Raw genomic sequence first — 23474 nt, forward strand, 5'->3', positions numbered from 1 at the left:
TAGGAGGACCCTTGGGCTGGATGAACACTCCCAGCCTGTGTTTGGGTGCTGCCTATTTCTTGGCAAGTATGAGCATTTAGATGGGAAGAGTGATGCTCAGTTTTAGGCTGGCTGAAAAGTCTTTCCTGACGGTTCAGAGCTCCCTGGTTTTGGATGCCTGAGATGTGTAATAGAGATGCCTTCTTGCTAAAAGAAACAGTATTGGCTTTTTTACCTCTGGGGGAGTGACAGAATACTTGTTCTCACACTGTGGGAAGGAGATGGTAGTGCAGGTGAGAGAGGAGGACGTCTGCACCTGCAGAGCCAGCAAGAGTAGCAGGGAGAGGCGAGTTCCCAGACACAGGGGGATGGGCTTCTTGGGCTGCGGGCCTGAAATTGCTTTTTTTGGTATCTCAGCCTTCTCTTTCCATCTCCCCCTTTGACTTGCACTTTTAGTGCTTTTTTAAGAGCAAAGCCTTGGCAGGGACCAGCTGCACTGAATCCAGTTCCCCATAAATATTTGATTCTGCAAGATCAATTCTGTTGCAACAGTAAGTGCTCTGGAGTGGGTCTGTCAGTTCCGGGTGTCTGTTTGTGCCCAAACGTGAGAGATCCCTGACTGCTTCCCTGAGGCTTTGGTTACAACAGATGCAACTCCAGCGCAAGCTCAGGGCATCCTTGGCATGCTCTGAAGGTGACAGGATGCGTGACAGCAGCCTGGCCCATGTGCATCGGAAAAGACCTTGTCGCATRTGTCCTAGGTTGCAGACAAGCAGGCGGCCTTGTGCGTGTCCTGACTTTGTGAAAGACTTGGGGGGTTCCAGTCTGATGCAACTTGTCACGTAAATGTCTTGCTGGTCACCTCCACTGCAGAGGGAATGCTTAGTTTGGGTGGTCGAATCAGCCAAGGCTCTGATAACAGAGAGGTCAAGCTATAAAACCAGTGCCAGTGTGTTTTCTCATTTACCCTCTTGTATGTTCTGCTGATGCTGGGGTGGCCCAGGCCTGAGCCTGAGCTGTGATGTTTGGACCTCACAGAACAGCAGCTCTGCGTTTGTAACCGCTGTTTGTCTTTCTGTAGCCTGTGGAGGCAACGGATGATGCCTTTTGGGACCAGTTCTGGGCAGATACAGCCACTTCAGTGCAGGATGTATTTGCCCTTGTACCAGCCGCAGAGATCCGAGCGGTGAGAGAAGAATCRCCTTCAAACTTGGCTACTTTGTGTTACAAGGTAAGGAGGGCACCCTCTTCCCTGGTCCTGTGCTCGTGGAGGGGGGCTGTCCCTGGACCAGGAGTCCTGTGGCTCCTAAGGCCCTCTTGTGTGGACTGGAAATTTTAAGATGTTCAGCTAAGTGGAGTTAGGCTGGGGGTGGTTGTGGTGGCTACTGGCACTCCAGGCATGTTTGCCAAGCCCTGGCTTCTTGCTTGGCTAGCAGTCGTGCCCGCTGGGTGATAGCGGCACATTGGTGCTGAGTGTGGTGGCAGATAACAGCTTATTTCCTTCCGCCAGACGCTGTGCTGGCTTGTCCCTGTCTCCTTGTGATAACTCTCAGCCCTTCCTCTCTTGGTTTACCACAGACCACAGCTGGCATTTGCTCAGTTCAGAGCTTTTTTCTTCTTGTCCCTGCACCCTTGAATCCTGCCCGAAACGTTGACTGCTTCAGGCTTAGGGAACTTTGTACCAAGGCTGTGTATATGTGGTGCCTCTGTTTCCCTTTCTGCATCTAACTGCTCCTCATTCTGTATCAGTTCTCCTCCAAACTCATAAACCCCAGAGGGATGTGGAATTTGTCACTGTAAAAGTCCCTGGATGAAACTGGGGGGAGTCTTAAGCCTTGTCTTCCTTCTTCTGTTATGTCAGCATGTCCCTGGTGCTGCTTCTGGTATTGCCATGTCCTCGTGGAGYGCAAGGGACATTGACTTGCATTTCCTACTCTGCCAGAACTGGCAAATTGTCAAGCTGCTGAGCAATGGCTTAGGCTGCTGAGGGAACAGTCTGGTGAGACTTACTCTGCCTGGGAAAGTGCAGGTGTTGATAAGTCTTGATTTGGGTCGTACAAAGATCAGCCTTGAATTTGGAGTGTTGGAAACATGCAGAATGGCATTTGGCAATTTTCAAATGGCTGTTGCTGTCCTGTTTTTCTTTCCTGCTCTACAAAATGCAAAAGGGCCCTGCTGAATCATACTGAAGGTCACTCTGACTAAATATCTTGCTTCAGACAGATGCCTGTAGTGGATGCCTGAGGAAGAATATAAAAATGAAGAAAAATGAAGTGGTGTTTCCCTAGTGCTGGGTTCTGGCCATCAGCAGCTTGGGAACTGAGAAGGACTCGGAGACCTGTACTGACTGTTAAAAAACAACAACAACAACAAAAAAAACCCACCTGTCCTCTTTCCCCCAAAAACAAGACTAAAATATGGGCTGTTCACCCTCTTGGAAACAGATGTGTTGGGAGAGCTGGTCATGGCAGGGTTGTTCATCCAGGAGCCCTAGATCTTGGTATGTCGGGGCAGAAAAGCCTGCAGATTCCTGCAGCGCTGTTGCCAGGCTGAGGGCACTGACTTGCACTAGGTGCAGCATGGTGCCGGACTTAGCAGCGCTGCATGTTTGTGGAAAGCACAACAGCATGGCTGAAATGTCATTTGTAGTCATTCTGGGGACTCAGTCTATATCTCCACTGTACAGGGTCATGAGCATGCCCCCAAAATATATTTAAGCGCAGTCACAGAGCAGTACATGGACAGGCTGAGAGTACACAAGCAGCACTTAAATACCCATTAAGACAGTGACGTAAACTAGCAGAGTCAGTGACCCAGACAGTCTGCTRTGAAAATAAGCAGGGACATGTGGCACCATGAATTAAAAAGCTGCAAGGTAAATCCTTGGTAAATGTTTCAGCTTTCATTCCCCCTCTGTCCCCTCAGGATCAGGGATTAAGAGGAAGCGGGTGCAGGTACGGGGGGAAAGGGGGTCTCTTTTTTTTGTCCAGTTACAGACTTCTGCCTCTGCCTCCTGGCGCTGTGGTTGCTGTCTGGCGAGACCCACATCCCTGTTATTTAAAAAAAAAAAAAAAAAAAAAAAAGCTATGTGATTGCCTCCCTTGGCAGTTTCAGCATTGATCAGATGGACTGTAGAGACTCAGCCCAGAAGCTCTTTCCAGGGCAACAGTCCTATTCGCAGGGTGAGCTGGGGGAACCTGGGCTGCCACCTTCCTGTGCTGCAGTACAGCAGGGAGCTGGGCCTTGACAGGCTCTTCCGGAGCCCTTATCCATGCGCGTAGGCAGCATCTTCGCTCCCACCTGCCGAGTCAGGAGAGGTGCCTGCTGTAATCACGACRGCACGTATGGATGTGTTGAGTTTTGTGTTTCCATGTAATAGTCCCCTGCTGGTGCCTCACATCATGCAGTGCGAGGCTGCTGCCTTGGTCCTGGCCCGAGTCTCACGCATGTGACGCGGCTGCTTAATCTGATCTGCTCTTTGCGGTGTCTGGTGTCATGGAAGGAGTCTACGAAAAGGGATGCTCCTGCGGTGCTGTGGCCCTCTGTCTCACATGACCCAACACATGAGCTGCATGGCACACCCTGGCATGTGAGCAGTCTTGCAGTGGGAGAGTAGAAATTCAAGAAGGTCCATTTAAGATGCTTAACCCTATTTCTGCAGTTTTTCAAACAGCAGCACAGAGACTTTACTATTGAACTCAGGGAAAACAGCTTATAATTCTATGTCGGGATGTCACCAGCACAGCAGGCCTGCTCAGCTCTTGCTCATGTGTCTCCAGGCTAATGCTACCTGCCTTGGTTTTGTTTCCCTCAGGCTGTGGAGAAGCTGGTGCAGGGAGCAGAGAGCGGCTGCCACACGGAGAAAGAGAGGCAAATTGTCTTGAACTGCTGCCGGCTCCTCACGCGTATCCTGCCCTACATCTTCGAGGACCCAGATTGGAGAGGTTTCTTCTGGTCAACTGTCCCTGGGGCTGGCCGAGGAGGGGTCTGTCTCTTGGCRCTTATTCTTCCTTTTGGAGAGTGAGGGGGAGGTTGTGGGATGGGGGAGACCCAAATGCTTCTGGGGGTACCTTGTTCCAGTAGTGTCTCTTTGGTCAGAAACGAGGGGGCACCTTCTAAGCTGGTTTCCTCCCTTTGATTCTTGCTGCTTTTCCTCTCACCCTCAGCTACTTTGTTTAGCACAGGCTGCTGCATCTCCTGAAGTTTTCCCTTGGGTGCAGCCGTAAGAGAGCGCTAGTATGTGAATAGTGCAAATAGTGCTGGAGAGACTCTCAGCATCTTGTTGTGACTCAATACCCGGTTTAGGAGCAGAGTGATACAGTTTTAACTGGGGCCTAGTCTGGTAGGTGAAGCCCACAACTGACCAAGAGTGATTAAAGAATTAAAGAACTGGGGACTGTTTCTGGCTCTGTCACTGTATAACCTCAGGGGAATCTCTAAACCTCCCTGCTCTTTTCTGTCTGGAGAGTGGGCACAATAGTGCTTTGCTGAGTCTCAGTGTGTCACGGGGAAAGTGCTTTGGGATCTTCTGCAGATGGGAGAAATAGCGTTGTAGACACAGTTGTTAGGCCAGAAATACGTATTTGCCTGCTTGTTCCCTCTGCAGCTGGCTCGTCCTGCATGGAGAGCACTGTGCTATGAGTTTCTGAGTGTGCAGGCCAGCCTGGCTGAGCTCTGTGCTGAAGAGGGTGGTTTYGTCTGTGTGTTACGTGGACTGCACTGTTTTGGGGGAGGGCTGACGGGGATCGGCAGTGGCAGGTACAGCATGAACCTTGTGCCGTCTCTGCCTGTCACCTCTAATCTCTTTTGCCTGAGGCCACTTCAAGGGGAAGTTCTGGGTGGTGGAAAGGGAAGTCTGCTAGCTGCTCTCTCTGTTATACGATCTGTGTGATGGGGAGGGTGTTTGGCCACCCTTTCATCCCTGCAGGAGCTGGGGAGTGCCCCAGAGGCTAAACAGAGGAGCTGAATCCAGCTTGTTTTGGGGAGGACGACAGCAGCATGCTTGGTGCTCTGAGCCAGCCAGGCTGCTGTCACCACTGTTTCCACCTCGTTCAGCAGCTGGAGGAGAGAGTTTCTTAGCCTTAGGGTGGTGGGGTGGCCCTGAGGCGATCCAGCTCAGCAGCATCGTGCTGGGTGGGAGCTCTCCCAGGTGTTGTGCCTCCTGGATGTTAGCAGGGCTGTTGTGGTTCAAGGTGCAGAAGCAGCTGTAAGGCTGGTTGCTCCCTCCTGTAAGGGGCTGAAGGGAACATGAGTGTGGGTGGGTGCTGGCCCCAAAGCAGGGGTGCTGGACTTAGACAGGGACTGTATTTGCGCGCGTGTTGCTGTGTTTAGGAACAGAAAGGGTGACAGTTCTTGAAAGACGGAAAAACCCTTCAAGAGATCTCTGGGGAATGGGATGCCTTCTCCATTGGGTCTATTGGCTTCTTGTGTGCCACCCATCTTGGATGTATTGGTACCCAGAGCCTGCAGGGACTTTTCCTGGAAGCTGAGGCTATTAGTGTAGACCATTCTTAAAAAAAGAAATCCCCTTGGACCCTAATGCTTCTCCTCTCATCTCCGATTGCCAGCCCAAGTAAAAGCATCCTTGCTGCCTGCCAGCTCCGTCCATCCTTTCTGGGCCTCTCCTTACATACGGGATCTGTTTGATAGTGCTTTTCCCGACAGATGCCCGAGCCGTGCAGGCTATTATCTCCTTAGCTGCCTGCTGTGATTGAAGAGCTGTGTGTCATGCTCAGGCTGACAGAGGCCTGGCCGAGATAGATAAGCCCCTGCCGTTCCTGGTCCCTGCCTTTCCCTCCCGCAGCAGCGTGTGCAGGGGAAGGCCACGCATCCCGGCTGCTCTTTGACAAGGCCAGGAGAGGTTTCCCTTGGCAACAGCTGCAGAGGAGTAACCATGCATGATCCGAGCACGACCGTGCCGTGCGGCTTTGAATGCTGGAGACAGCAAAATCCCCTCTGCTGCCATGGCAGGCCGAGGTGGCCCTTGCTGAGCACGGCACCCGCTGCCTCTCCTGTTCTGTCCCCTCCAGTTCCAGGCAGCCCACGCTGGCCTTTGAGAGGTTTTACACTTCTTCCCGCTGCTGGCTGGCTTCTTCCTATCCCCGGCTCCTGTGCACCATCCGTATCACCTTCCTCATTTTCTTTTGTTTCTGTAGCACCCTATTCTCTGTAAATGGTTTCCTTTCCTTTTGTCTTCAATAAGCCAAGCGTCTCCATGTGCCAAGGTCCGGTGCAACTCTTCTGTCTTCCCAGCATCTCCAGGCTTGGGATCCTTCACCTGCTCAACTTGACTCTCATCGCCTCCTGGGGGGAGTCCTTGCCTCTACTGGGTGGATTTTGTGTGCTTTTCCTGCCTGTCCCTTTGGAACTTCTTGCCTTCTTGGGTGTTAATGGGGAATGTGCCTTCTCTTGCTGTGTTATAGTACTGTTACTGTGTGCTCTTCTCTAATCCTGGATTGACAATACTCTTCCACATTTCTCACTTTTAGGGGGATGAAGATGATGAAAATGCCCGGCCACTGGCTGAATCATTGCTCCTTGCTGTCGCAGATCTGCTCTTCTGTCCTGATTTCACTGTGCAGAGCCACCGGAAAAGCACGGTGGTAAGTTGGATCACAAGATTATCTGCATAGAGGTATAAGATTAGATTAGGGGGGCACCCTAGAAGAACCGAGCAGCTTCCTGCAAATGGACAGGCAGGAAAATACTGTGTCATTGAGCTTGAACACACAGTGAGTAACACTCTGACGTTTTTGGTTGGCTTTATGGCATTTGTGCCTTCTACAACAGATGTTTGATTTAAAACAATCCATCATCTTTTTAACCAAATCTATGACTAAAGCCAGGGCCCTTGTGCTGAAGGCGAGAGGTTAGGACATCAAAGCAGCAGGATAACCTCTGCTTGTAAAAGTCTATTGAGAACCTGCAAAGGGAAAAAAAAATGTGGAAATGAAAGCATTATTATGTCTTTATGCTTTGTGTTTAGAGCTTTTGTGTCTTGTCTGGTTAGAGGCTATCAGAAGTAAACTCTTGAGCTCTTTGGAGGTCAGTCTGGGGGATTCCTACAGCAAAGAAACCACTCTTAAAAAGTCTCTCTTGAGGGAACAAAGGGAGCCTGGGGCAAAGTGAGCAAAGACACAAAAGTGTGTTGATACAGGAAGCTTCTCTGTGCCTTGCCTTGCTTGTGATATTGCTGTGAGCGTGGTACAGGCTGGGGAGAGCCACAGAAGTGGGGTGTTCTGAGACAGCTAAGTGAGTCCTAGCTGGTGTGACTGTCCCTTACCTGGCATTACAGCTCACCTCTTGGGAAGATATGATCATGCTGGCAAACAATTGCTCTTTTGTTGTTCCCTGGAGAGCAGAGACCTTTAGCACCTTGTTTCCACTGGCATGTGGCACAGCCTAGGGATGGAAGTAGCTCTGTCTGCCTGATTGCAGGTGCTGTGACATAAATGAATAAACAGTCTCTGCTGTGTCTGTCCATTTTCTCTCCCTCTTCATATTACTGCAGCAAAGACAAATGTGTCCTGATCTCTGTGGTCTGTGTCTTTACTTCAGAGGAGTTCTCTGAAGTTCAGGGATATCCTACCAGATGTGCTAAGGACTGATTCTTGAGTATCTCCTGATCTCTCACTCCCTCTCCCCCACCTTGTGTCCCCCTCTGTGGGTATTTATTGTAGGTCCAGTCTATAAACAAAAGTGGGCAGCCCTTCTATTTGGTATAGTTATGAGGTAAAGATTTAAAAAAGTGAAAAAAGAGAGAGAGGCTAAACCACTGTGTACGTTGACTGCAAAATTCCTTGACAAACCTGAGTATTAAATAGTTGGCTCTAAGTTTCTGGATGGTGGAAACAGTTGAAATCTGTCACCTAGGGATGAAGAAGCAAGGTGGGATCAGAGCTATGGATGTGCTAGGGGTAGGTGGGAGTATGGCTGAAACAGATGGGAAAGCCCCCCCCACTGCACTTGTGATTTCTTTCTTGGCAGCAGCCAGCCTGACTTTCCAGGGTTTTGGGCAAGATGAATTAGGCAGTGGGATGGTGGGTGCTCTGTGATCCTTGCTGTCTGCCGCCTGTGGCATCTGTGGCCTGTGCCTAGTTGTCTTCCCTCTCCAGATCTGCTCTGACCTTGGCTCTTGGGTCTGACTGCTGGTTAAGAGGGGAGAGATGGGTAGAACCACCTCATGCTCGTGGCAGAACTACATATAGCCCCAGAGCCACAGACTGGTTGATAGTTGCTGAAGCAGACCTGAGAAAGGAGGAAGAGTGAGTGCTGGGATGAATGGGCAGAAGAGAGACCTGGCAGTGGCTGGTACTCTTTTGCTGTTTGCTCTCCTCTTGAAGTCAGCTCTGGAATTATGGCTAGAGATTAGGCATCCCTCTGTCATGGGAAGCCTGTGCCTGTGTGTTATATTATTTACCTGCAAAGACTGAGCTCTTTGAAGGCATCAACATCTGTTTCTTTAGGCCTGGGCAAGTGCTATAATGGTGCTTAGTAACATGCTGTCTTCTCCTAGTGTTCATGCTCTGTTGCACATGGTAGAAACAGGTATATGGGTGTAACTGCATTTCTTTCCATGAAGTCTGTGTCTGACAGAAGATGTTGAAGATTTAATTGTGGGGGAGATCTTGGGCACTCCAGTCTCAGAGAGAGTTGTTGTGAGGGGCTGGGTGAGAAACCTGAGAGCAGGCAAGCTCCAAACTATCTGAAGGAGGTGAGTTGGAAGGCAGGAAAAGCCTGGACTGTGGAGGAAGTTGCCGTTGCTCCTGTCTTGGCAGTAGCTGCTGTCAACATGCTGTTTTTGTGGCCGTCATGGTTGAGGCGCTAAGTGTGTCTTGGCTGCTCTTGAGCCCCACTGTCCTGAGGTCAGTGCCTTTGTGGGAGGGAGGGAGATTATGCAATGGGAAGCCAAAGCAATTAGGAGCACAGTCCTCTGAGCTGCTCTCCCTGAGTGCAGGGAGGAAAAAAGACAGGCGGGAGAATTCACTTAATTAAATCTCTAAAAAAAAGACAGGCAAGGTGTGCCAAGCATCCTTGATGTAAGTATGTTCATGTGGGCCCTTGCTCCCAGCTATTCCTGGGGTAGAAACAGGTGGTTTTCAATGCCTGCTTGTATCCTCTAAGCTGCTTCAACCCTGACCTGACTGACCGTGACAAAGAAGGGCAAGCTGCTGTGGTTCATCTCCTCAGGCTACAAAGCAATTCAGAGTCATGCCAGGAGCTGGATCTGTGGGTGTCAGGTGACCCTTCCCAGTGGAGACACCTAACATTGCTCCTTGGCATGCTAGAGAAAGGGCTTCATCCTGCAAAGGTGCTCAGCATGTGTTGAAGATGAGAGGTCCCCTCTCAGTGGTACTCACTGGCTGGCCCTAGTGTGTACAGCCTGACGTCTGGATGCTCATCTGCTGGTTTCTTTGCCATTGCTAAAGAGAGGGGCTGAGCTGCCTTGGATACCACTAGGGCTGTCAACTCCTGCTCCTGCCTCCTGAGCTCTGACCTCCTCCTTCTTCCCACAGGACACAGCAGAGGATATCCACTCCATCGACAGCTGTGAGTACATCTGGGAGGCAGGTGTGGGCTTTGCTCACTCTCCACAGCCCAACTACATCCATGACTTGAACAGGTAAGAGGGTCTGCAAGGGCAGAATGGAAATAAGCTGGGCTTGAGAGAGAGGGATCTGAGGGAGATGGGCTCTCCCTGCTTCTCAAGATGTCTGTGATTTCCAAGGGTCCTTCTACTTGCTCCTTGCTGAGCCAACAGGGCTGGTAGCACAGAGAAATCCCAGTCCTGGATTTCTTCTTGCAGTGGGATTTGGAAGTTGGAGTGTCTGCGATGGGAGCTGGAAAACCTTGCTGCCTTGAAACAGGCCGGGACCTCTCTGCTGTATTTCTTTTTCATAAAGCAGCAATTCTGTGTAGTGCTTTGGGTCAGAGACAGCAGCGTTGCTTCAGAAATTAAACTGGGTGCCCAGGTGTCTGTTGGAAGGACTGCGTAGCTGGGACTGAGCCTTCTTTAAGGGTTGTTGTGGTAAATGACTGTGCTGCCTGTGCCCTGTTCCTGGATGACTCCAAGACGTGGCCTTTTCTTCTCTTCTTTCAGGACAGAGCTGCTTAAGCTCCTTTTGACCTGTTTCTCTGAGGCCATGTATTTGCCTCCCTCCTCAGACAGCAGCAATGCCAACCCCTGGGTGCAGTTCTTCTGCTCTACTGAAAACAGGTGAGAGTAGAGGGTGAGGAGCTGAGTGCCAGGTGGAGAAGTATCTCCAAATGTCTCCCAGGGAGGGTGTTGGCAACGGGGGACCTTAGTACTTGCTCCCTCCAACATCGAGGGGCTCTTSTCAATGCATGGTGGCTTTCCTTGCCCTTTCTCTTTGGCCCTGTCTCACCTTACATCTCCATTAGCCTCTCTGCTTAGTGAAAACTGTTCCTCGACAGCAAAGGGAGGGAAGATGCTGGTGTCTTGTCACAAAGATGTTTGTTGCTTGAAGGATTAGAGTGCAGTGCTCAGTGGAGTCTGATGCAGGACTGGTCCCTGTTCTGCAGGTCTCTGTTCCCTGCTGTGGACGCTAGCGCAACACTGCAGAGTGGGTTGTCTTCCGGCGCTCGGTGGCGGGTGAATGCTGCCCTCTAGTGACATTGTTGTCTCTGGGACTGTCAGCTCCCCAGGTGACAGTCAGCCATCTGGGGCAACACAGTCCTGACTAGAGGCAGCCAATTGAGTCTTTTCAGAGTCTGGAGAGCTTTGAGGTCCTGTCCCCTTTTTCAGATGGCTGGACAGAATCCCTCTGGGAGGCAACACCACCTTTTTCATCTCCCCTTCCCTCTCAGCTTCAGGCCATGAGCCCAGCTAGGAGCTGCAGTGTCGGCTTTTGTTTCTGGCCTGCTCAGTTGTGGGCCTCTGTTGTAGGTTAGTTGGATTAGAGAAGATGCTGGTGTTTTGTCACAAAGATGTTTGTTGCTTGAAGGGTTAGAGCAATACCCCAGACTCCTCCAAGTAATCCTTACAGACCTGAGCCATGTTTGAATGTGAGACCTGCTGTGAAGGTGAAGGCATAATAGAGCAGGGCCAAACTGTTGCAGTTGCCATGCAGGCAATATGGAGCAGGGAGATGAGCTGAGCTGGGAAGTCCACAGGGCTGGAGCAGCGGAGAGGCAGTCTGTACAGCTGTGTGTTTGGCATGGTGCTACACACTTTGCTTCTGCTCAGGGCAGCAGCTCTGCTGCCTGTGTTGTGTGCTGGGTCTCTGCAGACTTGAGCCAGCTGGAGTCTGTCCGTACCTGCTGTACCCTTGTAGCTGTGACCATGGTGTGCTGCCCTCCCTCTGTCCTGCTGTGTTTGAAATGAGAGCTTGGCCCTTCCTCTCCCTCCCCAAGGCAGTGCCTTTYGCTCACTGCTCCTGCCTCCTGAGAACATTTCCTCCTCCCCAGACACGCGCTCCCGCTCTTCACCTCGCTTCTGAACATCGTCTGCGCCTATGACCCGGTGGGGTATGGGATTCCTTACAATCATCTGCTCTTCTCCGACTACCGCGAACCCCTGGTGGAGGAGGCGGCCCAGGTGCTGATTGTCACCTTGGACTATGACAGCTCCACCAGTTCGAGTCCCACTGTGGATGGCACTACCACTGGCACGGCCATGGATGATGTGGATGTGAGTGACGCCAGGACCTTTCTGTGCAGCTCTCCTGAATGCCCTCTCTGTGGTCGTCTTATGACGATTTGCATTGAATGTTGACCTGTAGGGCCCAGCTACACTCCTCTCCTTGCAGTCTGAAGTCTCTTACCTGCTTGGTGGCAGAACCAACCCTTATGTGTGCTTCTCTGCTGGCAAGTGCTCTGACCCAGTCCTGCTTCCTTCTGTAGGACACTAAAGAGCCACAGATGACCAAACCACTAGGTTTCGATCACTGATTTGAATCAGTACCGTGTAAATGAAAAGCCCCTGACTTTAYTGATCCCCCGAGGTGCCCTGTTTCCTGGATTAATTCCAGTTTAAAACTGGATTATTCAGAGAGGAAAGCTGAAGTGAGATGTTTGCCCCCAAAGCCAGTGGTTACACTTGACTGCCTGAGTATTTCCTRTTGTCAATAAGCACTTTATTTATTTTCTTTAAATGCAGCCTCCAGGACCAGACAATCTATTTGTGAATTATCTCTCAAGAATACACCGAGAAGAGGTAAAGTGCTGGTGTCATGAACTACTTCCTGTCTGATTTCATACTGATTGCACTAGCCCTGGGCCCACCACTGTTCTTTGTGGTCTGTTGACAGGATTTCCAGTTCATCCTGAAAGGAGTGGCCCGCTTGTTATCAAACCCGCTGGTCCAGACCTACCTGCCAAACTCTGCCAAGAAGATCCAATTCCATCAGGAGCTCCTTGTCCTCTTCTGGAAACTCTGTGACTTCAATAAGGTGTGGATCTGCTTATTGTCAAGCTTTGCCTCTCCTTGCCTGGTGCCCAGAGCCTGGTGTGGCTCTGGCTAGACCAAGCCCTGGCAAAGGCTTGTGCGATCCAAAGCAGGTAGTTGACAGTAAATCTGTGGTACTAGGGTCAGCTGTGCTGTTCTTTCCCAGGTGGGTTGTGGGGTCTGGCACCATAGAGAGCTTGTGAGAGGGGCCGTAGCACCCAAAGATCAGTGCCTGAGGTAGATGCAGGAGCGAGTATTAAAATAACTCTTCAAGTAACATGAAAATGAAAGGCTGGTGTCTGTACCAGCCTTTCTAACAGCCTTAAGGGACTGGTTAGGTTGAGACTACCTTGCCTTGAGTCCTGTGGATGGTGGAGAAAACCAAATATGCTTGTTGTTGAACAAAAAAGTTGTCTGAAATCCTCCCCTTTCTTCCAGAAATTCCTCTTCTTTGTGCTGAAGAGCAGTGATGTTCTTGACATCCTTGTCCCAATCTTGTATTTTCTCAACGATGCCAGAGCAGACCAGTGTAAGTTGGTTATTTTCAACAGCTGGGGWTGCCCGTACTTAGTAGTTAAGCTAGAATGTTTTTAATATGCTTCCTCTCTACTGCTCAGTTGTAATTGTGGTTTGAATGCATATTCCTAGTCATCTGCAGGCATGAAGTCAGTGGAGTGTTTCAATTAGCTGGGTGTTAAATTTTGTAATGGGCTGGAAGCAGGACATGATCTGTACCACAGCAGAGGAGATCCTTAGCATGTACTAACCTATTTGAGTCCTTGGGTCCAAAACAGTGCCCCTGGTCCTGTGAAGAGGGAAAAATGAGTGACCTTCTCTCGCCTGGGTGTAAATCAGGCATAACTCCATTGCTGGGTGGTAGGAAGGAGAAGTCAAATCTTTCCTACTATGATGTTGGTTTTGCATCAAGAACTTAACAAAGAAAAGCATAATCCATGTGAGACTTATGTTGTACTGGCTTCATAAACACGCTTGAGACAGATGCTGGTACTGAAGGTGGAGAGAGCTCTGTGTGCGGTGTCCCATATAAGGATGCTGTGCTCTGTGCAATTTCTCTTCAGTCCTATTGTGTTTCTTATTTCTCCTCTCTCTGCCATGCCACCCTCTTATTTCCAGGAGCCCACAGACCTCACTGTGATGTCTTTGTTTCCACAGCGCGAGTGGGCTTGATGCATATCGGGGTCTTTATCCTCCTGCTTCTCAGTGGGGAGCGTAACTTTGGAGTTCGACTGAACAAGCCGTATTCTGTGCGAGTGCCTATGGACATCCCTGTCTTCACAGGGACACATGCAGATCTGCTCATCATAGTGAGTACAGCACTAGCAGTCCTCTTCTGGCCCTTCTCGCTGCTCTTTCTTACCCCCACAGCAATTGGTCTGCCTCCTTCTTCAGTATACTGGTCCTGCCTAGATTGCCAGTCCACCGAGTAGCTAGGAAGCATGTGAGATGCATCCAAGGGCTAGTGAGATCTTTGCCCCCTGTTAGCCTGAGGTGATGTGTCTGGCAGGGGACATGTCATACAAATGATCCCAAAGAACGGGATTCGAGACGGAGCTGGCCTGGTGCCTAAAGGAGGGTCTGGCACGGGTGGGATGGATGCCTGATCTCTGCTGGACCTGATTGCAGGTGGGGAAGGCAAGAGTTGTGTTGCATTGCCAGTGTAACTAGAGTTGTGCGGAGCACATCTGTCAGAGCGGGGGCAGCAGTGATGCCAAGCTCTGCCCCACAGCTTTGGGTTGCTGCAAGATTTCATTCATTCTCAGTCTGTAGTGCTGAGCGTTGCAGCACTGTCAACAAACAGAGCCCTGTGGCTGGCAGTGCATATAGCTGCATATAGTAACCCTCCTGGCATGGCAGTGCTTGTTTCAGACTAGAACTTCTTAGCAGCTTCTGATAAACCTCCAGAAGGAGATTCCYATTAGAAGGAGTAGGAAGAAATCCACCCACCAGGACTGTTCTTGGTGCTATCTGTTTTGCTATTACTTTCCATTAATTTTAGATCATCCCTGTATTCTCATTATGCCGCCGGCTTCCTCTATGGGAATGCCTGCCAGAGAGGGGAAAGACAAGACTGGAAGCGTCTGAACTGGTCGTGGGGCAGTTGTCTTTCCATGTCTGAGGGCATAGTTCAGAAATGTGGGACAAATATTTGAGTTGGATGTTTGTACTAAAATCAAATATCAAATCATTAGCTCCTTAGCATTTCAAGCAGCTATCATTAGGGGTCAGAGTCAACACCCATTGGAGATGAAGAGGATGGTTCTTACTTCCTGGTGTCCCCCCCCCCCCCCCGGACTGTCTATGCACTCTGGAACAACTCACAGTTGGTTTCTGTTTGTGATGTTGTAGAGTCCTAATCACATCCACAAAGGATTCCTAGGAAATGAAAGCTTGTGCTCCTGGAGCGCAAGTCTACAGCRAGAGCAGCCTTCCCCACCTGTGTAATTGTGGAGTATGCAGGGCCCTGCCTAGGAAGGAATGGTGTCAGGAAGCAATTAGCATGGGGGTGGCACTGGTTTTGGTCGAGAGGATGCTTTCAGCAAGGTACTGGCACTCCCCTTGCTCAAGAATTCCTTCCTTGCTGTAGGTCTTTCACAAGATCATAACCAGCGGGCACCAGCGGCTGCAGCCTCTCTTYGACTGCCTGCTCACCATCGTTGTGAACGGTAAGCGCCTGGCTGCGCAGTGTGAAACAACCTGTAGAGGGGACATCTGGCTGCTTTCACGCTCCTCCCCATGTACGCTCCTACCTCTGCACCTTAGCATTTACCAGTGACAGTGGCCGCTGCTGGAAATGGTGACCCTCAGGGCTGGAGGTGCCTGCTGAAGATCAGCTCTGCATGCAGGAGTGGTGCTTGGGCTCAGACAGGCGGGTCAGCGAGGGGGAGAGAGGGATCCCTGGAGCCCCTCTGGGGTGGCTGTTACCCAGGCAGCCTGGTGAGGGTGGTGGCAGTGCTGTTCCTCTCCAGCAGGGAGTGCCACCTCCCTGTGGTGCCAGTGGCCTCCCCTGGGTCTAGTGGRTGTCCAGGTGATTCGGGTTGTGCGGGCTTTTCAGGGAGTGCGTCAAACATAATGTTCCTAGTCTAAAACTGCACAATAAGACTTTGAAAACAGAAAGGCCTGCTTTTGCTAGGTGGTTTCTGCGGAGCCCCATTGGGCTCAGCTATTCCATGAGGCTTTCCTGAAAGTGGAGGGTGGGCAGGCGGTAAGAGGGGCATTTTTAGTGATGTATTTATGTTGTCCCTTGGATCATTCTCTGGTTTTCATTTCTTTGCCTTCCTTAGTGTCTCCATACCTGAAGTCTCTCTCCATGGTGGCTGCTAACAAGTTGCTGCATCTCCTGGAAGCTTTCTCCACTACCTGGTTCCTGTTCTCTGCTGTCCAGAACCACCATCTTGTTTTCTTCTTGCTAGAAGTTTTCAACAACATCATTCARTACCAGTTTGATGGTAAGAGACTGACTGCTCTATTTAGTGGCTTTCTAGTAGTTTAGTTCAAAAGAGCAYGAGACTGAAGTTCAGAGAAAATTCAAACTGATGAGAGAGAAGAAGTGCAGAAACCAACTATATGGAGACTTGTCTAGGATTGAGAAGTTGGTTAGGAAGAAACCAGTGTTGCGTTCTGACCCAGACTGGCTGGATTAGAGCAAAATGAAATGGCAGATAGTTATCAGCATAGCCTCTACCTCCTGCAGACCAGAAGATAAGACTTGAGATGGGTAGATGGGTGGGAAAGTTGAGTGCTTACTAATGCTCAAGGTGTAACTGGCTGGATGCTGATGTAAAACTGCTCACATTGCTCAGTTTTGTAGGTGAGGGAACAAAACTTCCATCTTGTTAAATGTTTAAAAGTGCTTCTCAGCTCTGCTCTGGCAGTCTCTGAAGGTGAAGGTCAAACAGCCCTGTCTGAACAAAGTTCCAGCACCTGCTGCATTTCCTGGAAATGCCTTATCCTTTCCCCCTTCAAAGCGTGACAGTCTTGACCCTCTTGGAAATAGAGAGGGAGGTCCCTTACCCTCCTGGGAGCTCTTACTTCTCCTTGCTCAAAATTTAATGTTAAAACTGCAAGTGAGGAGTAGTCATTCTGCTTCTCTAATGGACAGTTAGCAAGTGATGGTTGCCAGATCCTAAGACAGCCTTTGTGGCTGTGGCTTGTATTTTGTTTWAGGGTACAATTTCATTCTGTTTCCTGCCACCTCACAGATGGTAAGAATTTTGGTCTTTTGTTTTTTCTATTTCAAGCCTATTTCTCTGCAAGAAGAATGCCCCGAGCTCTTTGTTGAAGATGGAGGAATGTTGAATCTTGACTGGCAACCTTTTCCTCCAAAATGTGTGCTAATGCAGTTTAAACTGTCCCTTTTCTTCTCAGAAATTTGAATGTCACTCTCTAAGCCTTTTCTCCAGTCATAAGTCTTCCAGCCTAGGAAGAATCTCACAGAATTTCTTGTACTGCTTTGTAGGGGATAAGGGGATACACAACTCTGCTCTTTTTTCMCTTGTACCATTGCCTCTATGGGTGGAAGCATGGTTCTCTGAGCTTGCAGRGTCTCCACCATCATGCTTAGCGTTATCATGTTCCCATTGACTTAGACTACATTGGCAGGGCTCTCTGAGTCTTCCTTCTTTGCTCATTTTGTTGCTGTGATTCCCAGGGAACTCAAATTTGGTCTATGCTGTTATCCGCAAGCGGAATGTATTTCACCAGCTGGCCAACCTGCCCACGGACTCACAGTCCATCCAGAAAGGTCTGCAGCGCAAGAAGAAAACTCCTGAGCCTATTTCTCGCACCAACTCCCAGGATGGGGTCTCCATGGAGGGGTCGCGGCCTGCTGCTCCTGCTGAACCAGGGACGTTGAAGACAAGTTTGGTGGCTACTCCAGGTCAGCTTTAGTTTATCTTTATAACATGAGAGAGGGTTGTTTGTGAGATACATCAGGGACTCACCCTTTCACTGGGTGTGGGAGAGATTAAGAGCTTTCAACTATGAATGACTTATTGCTCTTCAGTTTCAGATAGACCTTGCCCAAGCTGATCGCAGTCAGGTGTAAGTAAAGTGCAGTGAGCTTCTCTCCTCTCAGACTAAGAGTGTTCACATGGCCTTTTGTCCCAGTTTTGACCTCTTGCTTCAGTTTAACTATATCCATGTGAATTTGTGTTCCTATTACAGCAGGGAGTGTTTTCCCAGAGATGAACCAGCTCCTTTGGGGTGGTGAGATCAAGGCTAATCCTTGCTTCTCCTGGTGACAGGAGAGTGTTTYAGATGTCAGCAGATGCACAGGGTGTCTGTATAACGTAGGGCAGAGAAGAACACCCTACTTTTAAGCATATTTAATTCACTTGCGCTTCTGAGCTTTTTCCCTGTCGAACACAGGAATCGACAAGCTCACAGAGAAGTCACAGGTATCAGAGGATGGGACCATGCGTTCGCTGGAGCCCGAGTCTTTGCAGCCTCTACCAGAGGGTAACCCACCCTCTGCTGTGAATGATGGGGAGCCCTGGAGTGGGGTAAGGCTAGACACTCCTCTGGTGTTTAGGGAACATCTGGGCTTGGTGTAAAATGGACTAAAATGGGGGATTCTGGAAGGAGAGATCTGGTGGGCCCATGGAGGAAGGCACTGTATTAGAGGCAGTACGCACACCCAAGCTGTGCTGAAAAACACTGTAGTTTGGAAGTAGTGTTGCATCATTATGCACAAGAGCTAGGACACAAGAGGGCCTTTCTCTGTCTTGAAGTCACTGATGGAGCAGTAGGTGCACAGGTGCAAAAGGATGCGTTCCTGATCCAGAGGCTCTCAACTCAGGTCCTGACTGCTTTCTTTTTTCCCCTCTCCTGCCTTTCTGGGACGGAGAACTCAGCCAGCATCTTCTGGCTTGCTGGTGTTGTGAGCAACAAGTGTTCCCATGAGGGCTTTACTGAGATGCTGCCCTCAGAGTGGCTGCTGCTTGGCCATCTAGATGAGACAGAGGCTCTGTGGTCCTTGCATCGAGGCTGCACTGGTCTCCCGCACTCTGGTAGTGGTGTCAGCCTCCTGGCATTTGCTAATTTCCTACATCAAGAGCCATAAAATAGCTGTCTTCCAGTTTCAGAGGAGCAGTTGTGTTTTAGTGCTCTCTGTTAACTCCTCAGTCTGTCTTTTCCTGTCCAGTATCACAAACTCCCAGGCTGTCTTCTAGAAAGCTTCTCCTAAGGGCTGTTCTGCGTGTGCTCTCCTTCAGCAAGGCTACATTTATGCATGCAGTGCTGCCTCATGGCTCTGCCTAAGCATTTGTTGTCTGCTGAGCCATTTTGTTGGAGGGAAGACATTGCATCCCTTCCCACAAGGAGCCATGACTTCCCTGTGGTAAAAGACAACTTTTCCCCAGCTTCTCCTTTCTTAATTTTCTGTGGAATGGCCAAACTGACACACCTGCTCTCAGATGAGGAGCAAACTGGGCAGGGAGTAATGGGTTGGGATGCATTTTACCACAGCTCCTATGGACTATGGTGGTGCTACAATCTGTTTTGCTCTGGAAATGTTTTTGGCTGAGCCAGCACTGCAGAACTGGGGTGCAAATGCAAATATCCTGGGAAACAGATGAGGCTGTGGAGCATGTTATTTGGGAAGTGTATCAAGATGGTCTCAGCTCTTCTTTAAAAGTTGCTTCCTCCTTTTTTCCCTTTTTACAGATGGCTCTGGAAAGACAAACTGTCTGGCTTGCCAGTCTCCTCATTGCTTTACTGTAATGTTTGTGAGCTAGTCATAGCCCTTACCCTGGTGGTTGTCTGGCTGGGGACTGGCACTGCCAGTGAGGCTGCACGTAGCCTGCTATAGTCTTCCTTACACTTGCCAGCTGTCTGCCTACACATGAGCTATTCGGGGGGACGTTAGCAAAGACATGAGCTAGCAGAGCAAGCCAAAGACTCTTATGTTCTGCCCTTATGTCCTGATGCTTTCTGTTGGTTCTGCTTGTGTGTGTGTGTGTGTGTGTGTGTGCGTGCATGCCCACACATGAGTCTTTGGTCCCAGTCAGGCAGACAGTTGCCCATTAGTTGCCCCACCTGGCTCCAGCAGTGCTATTTGCGTGTCTGAATGTTTATGGAACTGGGGCCAAAAAGCAGACAGGATGTGAAAGGYGGTAAAGCACTGGGTGTGGGATAGGCTATGGGGAGAATCATCACTGCTATCGCATGGTACTTCAGGTGGCACACACCTGTCTCCAGGGATCATGGTGTTTCAGACTTTGTGAACATGATCTTTCCGTGCTCCATCCTGTCTCCAAACTATTGAGTTAAGAACTTGCTGTGTATATTTCAGGACCCCCACCCTTATGACTGATTTAAGTTCCTTCCCTTATCTGTTGCAATGTTCTCCATTTATCAGTCATAACCATTTCAAAAGCATCTCATGAAATGCTCAACAGCCCTCACATTTCAGCGTAATTCTATCTTGTATCTCCTAAATGTGTCAGCTGGCTGCCAGCGTTTAGATGGCAGCTGGGAAGGGATAAGGGCTGTGGGAGAGAGAGGAGCAAAGAGGAAGAGGGTGGGGTCACCTAAAGGAAATCAGGGGGGTTTATGTTTTTATGAATTTTATTTTTAGAAGCTTGATGGGACATGTTACTGAAGCTGAACTGGCTGAATGATAGGTTGTAACTGCAAATGTTGCAAAATGACATTGCTGTTTAGGCTTTGAAAAAGCTGGAATTAACAGAATATGTTTTAAGATGGGCACCAAAAACCCCACAGTACTCAGTATCCCTATAGGTCTCAAAAGCTGTGGTCTTTATCTGCAGAAGTAATTTAATCTCYGTGCTAGAAGAAAGAATCATGCCTGAACCTCCTTTTATCAGTCCCATTTAACTCTCCCACTACAGATTGTTCCAGCAGAAGTATCAGCAGTGGTGGATGGAGTTGTAACCTTGCTTACAAGGTCACACAACTTAACCTCCATCAAAGATTGCCACTCACTGGGTCAAGGCAGGCGGCTTTGGGGAATGATGGGCTGGTGGGTCTGATCTGTTCTAGGGACAGGCTGAGCTGACATGCCCAGGAGTGCTCTGGGAAAGCTAAGGGGGAATGGTACCGTTGAGCAGAGAATGGGTTGTATTTCTTGGTCTTAACTGTGGTTTTTTTTTTTTTTTTATTGATAGGAGGCATCGCAGCCCCGACGGGATCGAAGGCGTCTCTCTAGTGCATCCTCCAGTGGGCAGTGGACCCCAACTCCTGACTGGGTAAGGGAAAGTTGGGCAAAGGAAATAAATAACAAGAAAAAGAGTTGTGGCTGAAATGCTTTTTTTTCCAAAGCACAGACTTCCCTAGCTGCAGATTTCTTCATGGAGAATACTTTGACTTGTGGTCAAAACTCTAGAAGTTCACTACCACCTGTAAAGAAGTATTTTGTTTCTGTTTTAAACCAATGACCCACTGAATGTCTCATAATTCTAGTGCTGCCTGACTTGGTGAATAGTTGTGGTGCGTTTAGCTTATCCACCACTCATGATTTTTGCAAACCTCATTTGATATGAGACAGTGGAGATAAATGCAGAAAAACCACTATTGCAGCCTGTGCACTGATTTCCCTGTGGGCTTCTCCACTCACAGGTGATGTCTTGGAAGTCAAAGCTGCCCCTGCAGACAATCATGCGGCTCTTACAGGTGCTGGTCCCTCAGGTGGAAAAGATCTGCATTGACAAGTAAGTACATTTTGGGAGAGGAAGGGGTGTGCAGTGTAGAGAGCTCTGTGAGGTTGGTAGTTTGGGTTTGGAGGGCCTCTAGGGGAAATCAGGCCAGCAAGTCTAACTTACTCATTTCTGTTTTCTTGTAAAATATAATTGAAAACATCGCAACTTCAGCAGAGGAGGTGTTATGTCACTTGCCAAGCTGGTTGTTTTTGTGGTCCCTTCTCAACTCCTCTTTCAGTGGAGGGAATGTGTGTTCTTGGTGGTCAAGGTCATTGGCTGTGTGTGCGTGCATGTGTGAATTTGCTTAAACAGATACTTTTTGCTGCAGCAGTTCTGGGGGTGTCTGTGGGACATGCCAAGGATGCTCCTGTTCTGTCTCTTTACAGGGGTCTCACAGATGAATCGGAGATCCTCAAGTTTTTGCAGCATGGCACACTGGTGGGGCTGTTACCTGTCCCTCACCCCATCCTCATTCGCAAGTACCAGGCAAACTCGGGCACTGCCATGTGGTTCCGGACCTACATGTGGGGAGTTATTTATTTGAGGTAAACCAGCTGGGTGCGGTCTAACCTAGTCATTTTACAACCATTTTTACAGCCCGCAGGGAATTGCATGCACTTGGCCAGCTCTAGGCTGTCTCATGTTTAGAGGACAGAAGGATGTGGTTCTATTGGAAATGACTAGGGTGAATCAGTTGCTCTGAAACTTTCTGTTTGAGCTGGAGACGTGAAGGGAGTTGATCTTGGGAGCACTGCTTGTTTGGGAACTGGCAGCTTTTCTATTCCCTGTTGTTGCTTGGAGGGGGTGGTGCAGAGATTTGATACAAAGCTCTAGCTTTGTGGGATGTTGTAGAAATTGTCGTCCCTTTAAGGCCCATTCTCTCTCAACCAGTGATTTTTGTCTTCTGCAAAGGTGACGGTGTTCTGTATAGCCAATCCTGTAACCCTGGTGGTGGGATTTGAATTCCATGTACCTGGTCACAGAGAGTAAAGTGGGTCTTGTCTTTCTCTCCCAGGAATGTGGATCCCCCTATCTGGTATGACACAGATGTGAAGCTGTTTGAAATTCAGCGGGTCTAAGAGAGCACTTACCTCTGCTAAGAGAAATACACTGGATCTAAGGACTTTGCTGTGTGCTGCTTCATCACAGCTATTTCTGCATTTCATGTCCAGCTGAGAGACCAAAAGGACAATCGCTTCATTTACCTCCCTGTCACTTTAAGCTTTAATTGGGATCTGCTTGGACATCCCTCCCCCCAGCTCACTTCTCTTCCCTTGCCCTTCACCATGAACCTTGAGTGAAAGATGTCTAAGGGATCATCCACTCTTGTGGTTGCACTAGAAATCAGACTATTCTTAGCTCTTCTGTTACTCTTTTGCTCCTCGATTTGGTTTGGAAACCGATGTGACCCTGTCCTTGCCCAGGTCAGAGTCAACATTTAATTGAAAAAGACTGGCTGTAAATTGGGTGCGGGGGGGGAAGCTGCTATTCCTGCAGAAGATGGAGTTTTGGAAACCTGTAGTTACTTCCATGTGGCTTCATAAAGTTTCCAGGGTATCCCTTCTGACTGCAGGTGTCTCCCTGGTGTCTCAGTTGTACATTGGTGGTGAAATCTTTCCCAGTCAAATGAAAGGAGCAGTTGCTGACAGAGATCTTTGTTCTTGTCTCAGTTCTGAATCCCTCTTCTCCTTTCTTGGAAAGCTGCTTAAGGGCTTTTGCAGTAACCAGTGCTTCAGTGTGGTATGAGAAGCTCTTCCTTGGCTTCCAGGCCCACCAGCCTGTCCTTCATGGTGGGCTGTCACACTAGAGTGTGTGTCACTTAGGAAAGCACTGTTTGATCCATGTGAGCATGCAGGAGTAATGGGCTGGTTTGGTGGGAGCAAGAAGGAGGGATAGATCTGCTAAACTCTATTAGGTTGTTCAGTTCACTGAAAGGACAGTGTTACTTGGCTTTGGAAGAAGCCATAATCTGCCATCTTTGCTTGGCAGGTTGGTGCAATGTAGGGAGTGGGAGGGCCTTTTGCACGCTACTGTCTAGGGCAGTGAGGGAGGCACTCAGGGAAGCTGTAGGAGGAATTTGGAAGTTGCAGGAGGAAAAGCATCTCCATATCACTAGGGAGTGGAGACTGCTGAGGCGACATTGGATTCTTCAGGGCATTTTGCTAGTGACCAAGCTATCAGATCTTGAATGTATTGGGTCCCAAGCATGCAAAGTCTGAGAAGCCAGAGTGAGAATTAGCGGGAGACTGGCTGTTGCTGGCCTGGTTCAGCAGCACAGGATTGCACATTGGTAGGTGGAGACATCCTGGGGTTTGAGTCAAACTTTATGCCCTCCTGGGAGGGCTACTGTCTTAGACCTGTGTGGTCTTTGGGCAGTGAAATGTGAGGGGTCCTTCCATGAACTGAGACCT

The 23474-nt window shown here is 49.4% G+C and overlaps 1 protein-coding gene across 1 annotated transcript; it reads left to right on the forward strand.

The window, feature by feature from the left end:
- The first annotated feature begins 260 nt into the window (after positions 1-260).
- Positions 261-22142, forward strand: HID1 (HID1 domain containing). Its single transcript, XM_026090580.1, has 19 exons — positions 261-272; positions 1061-1210; positions 3794-3964; positions 6468-6581; positions 9495-9601; positions 10079-10195; positions 11407-11629; positions 12098-12154; positions 12249-12389; positions 12824-12914; positions 13559-13710; positions 14991-15069; positions 15688-15852; positions 17055-17282; positions 17774-17907; positions 20533-20613; positions 20984-21075; positions 21450-21608; positions 22079-22142. The coding sequence occupies exons 1-19, from the start codon at positions 261-263 to the stop codon at positions 22140-22142; spliced, it is 2337 nt and encodes a 778-aa protein (XP_025946365.1).
- The last annotated feature ends 1332 nt before the right edge of the window (positions 22143-23474 follow it).

This window comes from Apteryx rowi, unplaced genomic scaffold (genome assembly GCF_003343035.1).
Source record: "Apteryx rowi isolate R43461 unplaced genomic scaffold, aptRow1 scaffold_86, whole genome shotgun sequence".
In the NCBI taxonomy this organism is placed as follows: Eukaryota; Metazoa; Chordata; class Aves; order Apterygiformes; family Apterygidae; genus Apteryx; species Apteryx rowi.